Raw genomic sequence first — 12,340 nt, 5'->3', positions numbered from 1 at the left:
GAATTATGCATGTGACAAACCTAATGCTCTCTTCTGGCACTCCTGGAAGCCACGTGCTGGGGCTGAGCCTCAGGCTAGGAGCCAGGAATCCCTGTCAGCTCTTCCTATCTTTCCTCCTGCAGACCTTAGATATACTTTGTACTTCCACAGTACATGGCAAACACAGCTTAGTCATGCTTCACGGCTCCCTGGGAGCTGGTTATATCATTCCTCCCTTATACTAATGGAGAAAATGAGCTAAAGAAAGGTTAAATGACCTTCTCCAAAGCACACAGCAAGTCAGTGATGGAATCGAGATCAGACCCCAGGGCTCTTGGCTACCAAATCTCATGCTAGATTAATGCACAGTGCCTCTATGAAGGTCCAGCTGTGGCTGAACTTTTCAGATGATTATCCACATTTCTGAACCAGCCAACCATCCCAAGAAACGTAACTCCTGAAGGATGATTCTGGCCTTTGCTTTCCGAAGGAGTTAATTACATGCCCACTCCAGAGTGTGATATGACGATCCGTTTGCAAATACTACTCTAGTGATTCATTTGAAGGGCCTGGCATACACATGCTGGAGAAAAGGTGAAGAGCCAGCATCTCCTGTACAAGCTGGATCCTTATTCACCAGTAATTTTGTTTCTATTGAAGAAAAACTTGTCCGGTACATCACTCTTCCTTAAAAATCAATAGATGTTCAACAGAGAACCATACTAAATTACATACAGTAATATGATGCAGTTGCTGTATGAGCAATTGCTTTTCCCAAAGCAACATTTCTCAGTGATAAATCCAGCCAGAGCTAGAGAAGCATCCTCTTAGAAGAGGCTCCTTATGCAAGCAGCATATCATTCTCATTAAACAGCTTCCAAATTAAGCCAGGGTCCCAGCTACTGCTTCTGGGTTGCCACTGAGGCCCATTTAGTACTTCTCAGTGGACACAAGGATGAAAATAAAATCCTCTATATTCCAGTCAGCAGAGGAGAACTACCATCAGCTTTAATGGCACAGGGCACATAGCACAGATCTGCTCAGGCTCAATCCTGTATACTCAGGGTCAGCTCTAGGAAGAATCAGAAGAGGCAGATGCTTATAGCTGCAGAGCATGCAGGACAACAGCAGAGCTGTGGCACCCTTGGACTATACCAGCATTCAGAAATCTATATGGATGGCTGCTGCCGTGGGAGGGAGAAGCAGGAAGGGGATCGGCCCTTGGATCAACAGCCGTGTCCCCTCTTCCATTGGCTCACAAGGGGAGCAGCAAGCTGGCTCTGGTGTCTCTGGCCCTTCTCTTTTCCCAGGACAGGAAGGGCAAAGCCTCCAATGTGATCCCACCTCCTTGGGGGTGAGAGTATTTGCTTGGATATTAGGAAAAATTTTTTCATTGAGAGGGTGGTCAGGCATTGGAACAGGCTGCCCAGGGAGGTGGTGGAGTCGCCATCTCTGGAAGTGTTCAAAAAACGTGTGGATGTGGCACTTCAGGACATGGTTTAGGGGACATGGTGGCACTGGATTAATGGTTGGACTTGATGATCTTGAAGGTCCTTTCCAACCTAGTGATTCTGTGATTCTGTGATTCTGTGATTCTATGCTCCTGAGACACCTTGAGCCAGCTGTCTTCTGGAGGGTAGCTGTATGTACACACTTCAGAGAATGGCGAGTGGGATTTTTTTGTGATATTGTTTGAATATATTTATAAAATGCGGGCCAACTTCTTTTTTTTTTTATTACATTTCCCTCCCTCCGTTTCACTAGATGAATTTCTTCAAAACCTCAGAGATGGAAACTGAGCCAAATTTTCAAAACTTGTGTGTGGTTTTGTTCCTATTTTCCTGGAAGACTGAGTCCATCTCTCAGACCATCACATATTATCCCACATGCCACCTCAAGCCTCTCTTGATAGCTCTTCTCTCCCCCTCTCATCCAGTTGGCAGAGTCACAGAGCATTTACAGCACCTTGATATGCCCCTGAGCCGCCTGGGGACCTTTGATTTCCTATTTGCCCATCACTTTTAGTTGTGTTTTCAAGAAGTCATACTGTAAAATTCCACTTCTTCTGATGCACTGATTATCGTTCAAATATTCCCTGGCAGCCTCCTCACCTGCCTACTTAGGCTGATAAACATGCTCAGTTCTGTCAGGCTTTCCTCAGACTCTGGATGAGTTTAACATGACTTGTATACAAGTACTAATAGAGTTGGCTGGTGAGCTCTGTTACTATCAAGTTATTGCCAACCAACCCCTTCTCTTTGCTGTGGTTTTTATACCTTTGCAGTGGCACAGAACAGTAGGCTTAGCACCTAAACATCTGGATATAAAGTGATATGCAAGTCACCATGGTGAGACCTGACATATAAAACTGACATATCACCAACTTAACCAGAGCAAGAGAGAACATTTTCAGTAATGCAAAAGGAAACTGCCCTGCAGTCCCATACTGTGACGCTATAAAGCACATTAGGTCCAAGCCTCCAAGGCTTTTGCCAAAATATCCTGACCTTGTGTTTGCTCACACCCCACTCTCTGAAATACAATCTTCAAACTTAATTATTTGCAGTGTGTTACTAAAGCAAGTGAGTTTCTCATGGGTGGCTGCTTTTATGATAGGATATCACCAATTTTCATTTTATCTGGAATATGAGATATTTTTCCAGTCAGGCCTGCAATCCACTGTGTAAGGATGCTTCCCATAGCCTGCGCAGTGCCAAGATTGCCTTTCACACAGCACTGGCTGCGCAGGCACTGGCCACAAGTCAGCTGGAAGGCTGGTTCCTCTGATGATGGGCAAAAGCACAGAGACTACCCCGCCAGTGAGACCATTTGCAGAGAGGTAGATGGTACTGCCTTGCAGGCGATTTGAAGGACCAACTGTTTGCTCTGCCAACAAAGATGACCAGAGACTGCCATTGCCTCATCCTCTTCTCCATGTACAACACCTGGGGCAAAGCTGCCTCTGTGTTCTCCTACAGCGGCAGCTTCTTCTGTGCTTTGGTCTGGCCCAGCAATGTGACAGCGCTGCATCATAGCATTTTATTTGATTTATTTATCCTGAGTTAATTAAAATTCATGTTCTGTGCTTGAGAAAATGCACAAATCTTAACTAAGAAAAAAAATTACACTTTGAATAAAATTTGGGCCAGGCTCCAAAGTTCCCAGAATCCCATAATTATAAAAATTGTCCTTTCTTTCTTTCCTGTCCACACGTCTTCCCCTCCTCCCCAAGGAGTACAAGTCAGGGACAGCACAGATTTGGGCTATGGCAAATTCAGACTCCTTGCAGACCAGCAGAGGAAAGCAAACTTTATAGGTAAGAGCTAGACACCCCAGTGGGGCTTCACCCCTCCATGCTTACACAAGGGCTGAGCTAACCTCACCTGGAACAATATCACAGAGGAAAAGCTCCCTCTGAATTATCCCAGGCTCAACCAGTGAGGTTAAAACCTGCGCTTTAAATCACACTTTTGTTCCCTGTTTAAAGAAACTGTGCACCCGCAATTATGGATTTAACTAGCCGCAATGTCTAATCACAGGTTTCTCACCTTCACCGTATTCTTTACCATGCAGGTCAGGCAGCTTTTTTAAAAACATCAGTGGTCCTTTGAAAGTTTCTGCTAATTTCAGAGACTGATTCTCCCTTTTTTTCCTCGCATCACCATGTTATCTGCACCCCTCCAGCCCCCGATACAAGGATGCAACTTTAATCAGAGCATTCTTTTGTCTGATAGGAAAAAATCACAGTGAGAAAGGATGATATTTGTTTTCCTAGGTTTCTCTGTAGCAGCGCTTCCAGCTACCCTCCTACGATCTGGATATAATCAAAAACATTATCATGCTCTTTGCTTGCTCACATCTTCATTAATACCTCAGCTGGCAAGGTAATTTCTCAGCCAAACGTGACAGAGTAGGGGGTAAAGCTGGCGTAAGACAGTGCGATACTAACGCAAGCCATCAGAAATGGCAGTAACTCAGCTCGGTCAGTTTGTCTCAGAAAAGTCGTGAGTCAAATCCTGTGGTCAGGGATGAATGGCATGTCATTCCTTGTTGATAACAGGACAAGCCTGTGGACTATTTAACTTTTGGCTATGCCTATGTGGTTGTGGACAATGTTAACCTGTTCGTATGTTAGTCTCTCCATGCTATATGAGACTTGACTTTTTCAGCCATGCTGAAGCCCCACTGACCCCGTATAAATGTATGGGACTCACAGACTTCCAGGAGCATTTTGAAGACGTACATCTTCTTTGGAGATGCAAGGCTGAGGGCAAGTGATTAAACTACCAGGTGGAAATACAACATCCAAAAGGGTCCAAATCCCACCTCTGCCACAGGTTTACTGTGAGTCCATAGAAGAGCTTTGGCTAGGTCCAAAAAGTGCAGAGACCTCCGAGTTTGTGCAGACTTTGACTGGTACCTTCAGAAAGCGCAGTCTTCCTGCAGGAGTAGCTGTGTTAGGTGCAGCACTGCACTACCCTTCAGAACTACTATAAACTCTCACGTCTCAGCATCACAGCCTTTTCACAGAGCAGGCTTGCTCTTAATCCCTCTGAGCCTCAGATTCCCATGTACAGAGTGAAATTATTAGTGCTTTCCTGCCTCACAGAAGCCCTGTGAGGATAAATGTTGGGGAGGGGCCCTGATGATTTGGCAACAGAAAGTTTTCTTGACAGAGTTTAGAACTAATGCTGACACTCTAAAACTGTGGATCAACTCTAACTCAACTTCTGCCACTGAATTTCCTGGTTTGCAAAATGCTTTTCACCCGGGCAACAGAATCTGCAGAGACTTATTCTCTTCAGGGTTCAGTGGCAGTTGAGATCTGGACAGGATTGAAGGTGCCCAAGGGTAAGAGTGATATTTTCCAAGCAGCACAGGTTTTGAGAGTTTTACTGCAGTGCTCTGGAGCTTTCTGCCAAGCAGTCAGGAAAGAGCCTATGTTCAGCCAGAAATCTGCATGAACCCTGGTGTCTGACAGACTAATCTATCATACACTGGAGACTTTCAATAAACTCAGGGTGCCAAACCTGCTGGTTGAGGGTCCTAGAGTGTATTTTCAATTTGCTATATTTCTGCAAGCTGCAACTTGAAGCAACACTTTTGGGACATCAGTCATTCCATTCACTCTTCAACTCCTAAGCCTGCATGATCCAGACTTGTTTTAATGCTTATACAGCCAGAAGCAACTATAGCCAGGAAGTAGTGTGCCCAGGCTGTTGTGCTCCACCTAAAACAACCCTTCAAAGTTCATATAGCACCTTCCCTGCTCCCCAAACTAACCATGTCTCCTTTCTTGCACCTACCTACTTGGCATTAACAGGCACATTCAGTTCAGCTCTAAATCAAGTATGAAAATCACCCCCATCAAAGCATCCAGACTTGCATCACCAAGAGCTTAGTAGCTTTATATTTATTGCAGAGAAGTCTGGCAGTCCAGAATGACATGCACTTTATTTGCTGGTTTTGAGTCCCTTGATGCAGCCTTTGCTCACTACCGTTTACCTCCGGGCTCTTCTTGGTAATGACTATTTGTGACTAAGAGTTCCTGACCTGCAGTTCCCCATGTGGCAGTCATGAGAGACAATCCTTTTCCATCTCCTGATGGAGGTGACAGGTCTCTTGGCAGGCACAACCATGAGGACTTCTGGTCATGATGCTTTCTGGCTCGTTTTCTACAGTAGCACCTTGACTCGCTGTGAATGGCCAACCCTTGTAGCCATGCCTCTCACACCAGCAGCCCCAGCAGGCTACTGCCCCGAGCTGACACCCCTGCAGTTTCCTTCTGGGAAAAGTCAAATGTTTCTCTTAGGGCTTCCCAGCCATGCTCTGTGCAGCCATTTGTTTGGGTACCATCCTCCTGTTGTCCAAGCTGTTTCCCTTCAGCTTGCTGTCATGCCAGATTGTCACACGGTGTCTCAACCACCCTCCTTTAAACCTTTTATGTTCTCCTCACCAGGGAGCTCTTGTGAAGCGTGTTTTTTGGCTTGACTCCAAGCAGGGTCTTTCATATCATCATTTCTTTACTGGCTCCTGTCTCTGCTCAGCTGGTAATAAGATAGTCTCAAGAAATAAGGCTCCTTGAGGAGGTGGGATGTCATGGCTACACTATGTACCTCCTCCACAAAACCCACCCTCCCCGGGGATTGGGCACCCTGCCTACAGCAAGGGTGGGAGAGCAGAGCACTGCTGCTCCAACATGCAGGTGAAATCACTGCCGTGGGGCTGGGAGAAGGCCAGCATGTCTCTGCTACAGACAGGGAAGGGAAGGAGGGAGGGAAAAGGGCAAAGGAAGAACGAGAGTTGAGCTGGCTTCCTCCCACCCCACCACGATTATCTCTGGCATGCCCATCACAGCACGGGCACATGGCATAGGCAAAGGGTCTGCGGCTGTCTGGCTGCCAGGCAGGCTGCTGCTCTCCATGACTACTGACAGTGTCTAGATCTAACCCTGAGCTACAGCAAGCAGATACCATCAATTCAAACAGTTGCATCTTTTAAGTCACCACTTTTTAACACGGGTCTCTTTTGCTTGCCCATCGAGTTAGGAAATTCAGCTTATCTCCTTTGTTAAACCATTTATTATACAGCAGCTCATTCAAGCTGTTCTTCCCACTCCATTCACCAGCTGTATTACTGACAAAAGAGCAGTGTCCCAGCCTCCTAGCCTTTGTTCTGGTACCAGAATAATCTTCTCTCTGGCTCTTCTGCCGTGGCAGCATATATACAACTTGTGTCTATAATTCAAAACTATAGCTCATTATGTGACACTAATCTGCAAGAAAGTGCCACCCATTTCCTCACCATTACTCTTAGATTTCAGATGTTTTAGGTAGAGCAAATAGATCCTCAGTTAATAAAAGCAAACTGCTCACTAGGAATGCTGTATAGCAGAGTTAAATTTGAAATCTAATAACAGGAAAGAGATTGAAAGTAAAGACAATAAGCATTCCAGATCATGCTATTAGAGAGGGATGGAAGTGTCTACATAGTCAAGGCTGTAATCAATTTCCATTTCAGCTCCTTTATTGGCTTTGACTTGGAAGGTTTCTCAGGTCTGAAAAATTCAAGGCTTATTCTTGATGAAAAGAAGAAAGTGTTTTGCAAAAAAGCAGGACAATTGGACAAAAATGGCATTGCTGATGGCTAGCACAGAAAAAGCAGGATTTGAGTTCCCAAAATCATCAGGCTTTTAATGCATGGGGGGATTTATGTGTCTTGGGTTTTGAGCTGTTCAGATCATATTTTCAAGTTTTTTCTCAGTAATAATGAGGTCTAGAAAATTGTTTTTCCTCCCATTAAAATAAGCTCAAATAGTAATCACATGCGCTCAGAAGCTGAAAAAAGCAGCAAATATTTGAAAACAATTACTCATTCACAGAGGAAAACCAGTACATTAAAATACTAACACTACATTTAAAAACAAAACATGCAAACTATGAGTCAAAATGAAGGTTATGAATTTTTGAAATGTGTGTTTTTATGCTTAATGAAATGTGGCTCATAATATGGGTAGAGTGAGATTTACAATGTTCTAAACTATTCATATCCTTACTTGCAAGTGTTTGGATTTTACAAATGATGTGACAAGTAAATACGTTGCTTGGAAACCATGGTGGGCTTTTGAAACTAATTCTTTTGTTTCTGGGATTTTGACTTGGCAGGTGTTTGGTGCAGTGGAGTTATCAAACTCCCCTGGTTTGCACTCAGGCAGCACCAGTCATTTGGGGAGAGCCCTCAGATAAGGATAAAGCTTAAAAATCTGAGGCTCGTGTTATTCCAGCTCCCTGTCTGCATGGCATGCCCTCAATACCCCTTACAGTTTCAGTCATGCTGTGTCCAATTCCTGAAACCAAAAACCCTTGTGAGCCCCAGGATCTTCTTTTCTTCTAGGAAGCATTTGCTGTGAAGCTTTGAAACACAGGATGAGCTAAACCAAAGAGATGCTGTGGTGAGGTCATACTGCTTTTAAATAGCGACAGAAAGAGCTAGTCTGAAATAATTTATAATGCTATCATCTAAGAGAATGATATTAACCAGGAAATTGAGACGTGGGAGTACCTATAAACTCCACCCTGATCCCAAAATCCTTTCACAACCCCAGAATAGCTGGCGTTACTACTAATATGATCTACGGTAGCACATTTAAACATGGTTAACATTTAAATTTAGGTTTCATAAATTACACCCTGTAGAGATGGATAGAGACAGCTCCTATCTCTTTGAGGTATTGTTTCATTTGCAAATTCAAGCAGATGGTGCACGAGCAACTAATGACTCAAAAAATCACCCCTAAAAATAGTCCAGAACAAGGTGTGGATTTATCAGGGAAGGCAGGAACAGAAAAGGCTTCACTTCCCCTTCCCATTCCCCTGGCACAGCTCCAGGAGCTCAGTGCGCCCAGAGCTGGGCAGCACCGAGGACCCCATCGCACCCCCATATTCATGCACCGCTCCCTGTCACCTCGCACAGGGTGGGAATGAGATGGTGAAGAGGAAAAGGGCTCAGCACTCCCTGCTTTCCCCACACCGAGCCTGTATCAAACCCGAAAAAAACACCCTGGGAAATGACATCTCTGTTACCTCTAACAAGAATTGCTCGGCAGAGCCCTGTGGCACCATCAAAACTTTCAGTCCCCCAGCCAGGTGGGTAGTGCTTCATGAAAACTGACTTTTGCAAGCAAATTCTATAAATACTTGCTACTACTTCCTCATGAGGCAATACACTGCAATATATTGCACTTCCAGCGTGAAGCCAAATTTGCTGTTGTTCCCCTGTTTGTAATGATAGTGTAGCCTCGTGTCTAACCACACTCATACAAACTCTTGTGGAGACAGAGACTCCCTCCAGGGCGCGTCGCTGGGGTTCGAGCAGGGGTGAAGCCTGTCAGCGTGAGCAGCGTCTGTGCAGGGGGAAACCTGCCATGCAGCCGAATTATGTAAACCATAAATTCCTCAGAGCGGCGTGCCTATGTTTGTGCAATGCCTGGCAGAAGGCACTGTTCACAGCCCTCCCCAAAGCAATGTCGTTTTGAAGCAATAAATATTAATAATTGCTGGGTAAAGATTCCAGCACAGGTAAAGCTGCAGCTTGAAAGGTAAAATGTTCCTGTATGAAAAGCGGGAGGGCCTCTGGCAATTTGAACAGCTACAGGAAGGTAAGTGTTATTATTTACTGCACAAATACATGCAGAAAATATATATTAAATCACACTTCAGTTGTCTCTGTGAAGGAAAAAACTCTCCCTCTGCTACACATCTTGCTCTTTTCTCTTGTTTGTATCATGAGTTCTTTCAGCTCTGCTCCTCACCTCCCTGTCCTCTAATGCTGAATAACCTGGGAAGAAAGCAGTCTCTTCCTCCATTTTCATTAATAGCAGAGACTGCTACCACAATGTTATCTGATTCTAAATGTTATACTTAAACTGATTTGTTAGACCATGCTTAGTCTTTTCTTTTGGGGTTGTCTTATCTGTTTATTATGCAATAAAAAATAGTTGCTGTCGTGGTTCATGATTCAGCCACTCCTGACGTATATTATTTCGCTGAACCATAGTTCTTTTCCCTGTTACAAAAGCAGCTCTAAATTTGTTAGAGCTTGCCTATGCTCATCTTGTGTGTTTCCGCTCTCCTCTTATGGCATCCTAAATAAAAATAATGTTTAAAAATAAAGGAAAATATATGCTAATTATATACAATGGGACAGAACAACAGAGCTGCACCAAAATGCATTAGGTGAGGATCTGTCTATATCAGCAAGATGAAGCGAACAGGTTGTGGAGTGAATTCTAAGAGAGAAGAAAGTAATTCATGTGTAAGCTATGACTTACTTACACAAAGGTGCGTAGATGAATCTGGTACAGAGGGAATGTCTGGCCACAGCAAATAAACCATAAAGTCAAATTCTGTACTGGCAGAGGGATGGTGCAGAATGATTTACTGTAACTCTTCTAACATTCACAATACCGAGGGAGATGCCAGCATTCTGCTTCATTAACCAGTCATTTTGATTGCGTCTTTTTTTTTTTAATTCTAGTAATTTTCTCTCCTTTACAATTATACTAGGAGTCTAAATCCCTCTACATAAATTATGGCTTTCTTTTTGAAGGGTAGACTGGCCACATAAGCTGGAAACACACTCTCCTCTGAAGCCAGAGCTTGAGCAGCAACCCTGGACTAATTAAAAGATTATCTTTACCTTGCTCCCACAATGAGCTGGTTCCTGTTGGCATCCAGTGCAAGCTGAGAAAAGTCATGCACACCTGGATAGGTGAAATTCGAGACCCAGGGCTTCAGATCTGCAACGAAAATGAAAAAGCAGAAAACAATAAGCTGCTCTAGAATCAGAGAGTTCACCCGGACATCCTCTAATGGATTTCCTACTGAGTTATCTGTCAGAAGAAGTCTAATTAATAATCTATTTAAAGGGTTTCTATTTATTCTGATTCTCCACAGAATGTGCAAAAAACCACACGTAAACACAGGGCTGTCTCAGCAGTTATTTTCACATCCAAGACAGAGTGTCAGCATTGGTTTCAGAGACAACAGCAGCTCGATTTTACTTCTGTTAAAACTGGGGAACCATCTTCAGTGCCAGGGTTAAGTGATGTAAATGGACCAGGTTGCCTGCCGTAACACCTCCATAGCCTTGCCTTCTGTGCTGAGCGAAGGGAAACTGCTGCCCTCCAGAAAAAGATGGCGGGGTCAACTGATTGAAAACCAAGTTAGAGTAGAAGTGATCTGCACTCAAGTCCTGGCTGCTCCAATGACAGGTTTTACCTTCTCTTCCAGGTTTTAGGTTCTCTTCTAGGTTACCTAACATCTGGGATGCCTATCAGTTAAATCCTTCCTTAATTTAGAAGGGGAGTAAGGGGGTCATCACAACATCTTTGTGGCTGAGAGATTGCACAAGCTTGAGACTGGCTCTATCAACTAGCTTGGATTTGCCAATCTAGGCACTTGTCCAAACTGCAATCACACAGATTAAACACAAAGCGATAGATTTGGCTACACTATGCTCATGGAGACAAAGCTCTTCCAGAAGCCACATCTATAAACACAGCATCAACTGAGAGATCTAGGCCAGATAGTCCTGATGTAATAAAAAATACACCTGTTTAAAGAAAAACTGAATCACTATTTTAGGGTACTGTCAGGCATGATGCCAGGGCTTTCACAGAATCCCACCTTTCAATATATTTACCACATTTGACCTTGTGTGTACCACAGATCGCAGAATTTCAACCTCTCACCTTACACCTCTACTGCACAAAATAACTGGGGATAGATTCATATGTATCTTTCAGAAAAACATCCGGCTTTACTGTGAGGGCTTCTCTTGGGAATTTATTCCAACTGTTAACTACTCTGTCTGTTAAATACATGGAGAATACCAAGTATCTGAAGGAGCAAGGGACAAATGAGACCAAATCAGTACATCTGTAATCCCTCTGTGACCTGTTGACATGTAAACCTGCCTCATTCAAAGACTGGATGTTGAAGATCCAGGAGGCTCAACATGAAAGATAATATCTTCTGACCTCACGCCAACAGGATACCAATACACAGGCCAATGACCTAATGACTCATAACAATAATGATGCAGTTCAAACCAGTTCAAAAGAGCTCTGAAAAGACATGCTCCATTGTATTTTTATACCCCCAATGATAAATTGAGAAGTCTCACTGAAGGCAGTCAGGTTTGAACGTTTTGTTGTAGGCACTAGTTCCCCTTTCCACAGCAGTGAGATGACAATGCTGATGAGGAATCTCATTAAGGCCTTTGGCATCTTGGCATGCTTTGTAGGATTACAGAAGTGCAATGGTTTAAAACCTTTGACGTAGGGATATTTGCTGAGCAATTTCAAGTCCCTTCTCCCTCCAGGGACACATGAAACCTAATCAAGCCCTTCGGTTATCAAAACCTTAAGAAAACACGTATAAAAGTCCCTATACTCCACTTGTCCTGCTTCCATTTCCAAAGCAGAACCTTGTCGTGAAGCTTCTGCCTCTGCCCTGAACACCACCATGTTTCATGACAGCTCCTAAGCCTCCTCACCATGGAGCTGGACACTGTCAGGCCTGGTTCCATGCCCTGCCTAACTGGACTCTGACAGGGCCTCTCCGACAATGAGACTTCCATCCTCGCAATCTAAAAATCCTGTTGCCAGGACCTGGAGGCTTCCAGCCCTTCTCAGCATTCCTGTCACACTGCATAGCCACACACAACACGTGTACCTCCTCTGCTCTTCAGTGAAAAGGCATGAGTTAAGGAATAACTCAACCCATCTAACCTTCAAGCATCTCTACCTCCTACACTCCTCTGGGACCCTTAATGATGTACTAGCACCAGGGAGGCACTG

At 44.1% G+C, this 12,340-nt stretch overlaps 1 protein-coding gene across 1 annotated transcript in view; it reads right to left on the bottom strand.

Moving 5' to 3' along the window:
• Positions 1-12,340, bottom strand: part of SEMA5B (semaphorin 5B) — a gene marked incomplete at its 5' end in the record, with an annotated part of 139,886 nt that overhangs the window by 112,923 nt on the left and 14,623 nt on the right. The window contains one exon of the mRNA XM_082001596.1: positions 10,177-10,276. Coding sequence (XP_081857722.1) covers positions 10,177-10,276 — 100 coding nt within the window. The remainder of the gene's footprint in view (positions 1-10,176; positions 10,277-12,340) is intronic.

This window comes from Phaethon aethereus (assembly GCF_964289735.1).
Source record: "Phaethon aethereus genome assembly, chromosome: 6".
NCBI classification, from domain to species: Eukaryota; Metazoa; Chordata; class Aves; order Phaethontiformes; family Phaethontidae; genus Phaethon; species Phaethon aethereus.
The sequence above is the reverse complement of the archived record's forward strand: the minus strand, read 5'-3'. Positions and strand labels throughout refer to the sequence as shown.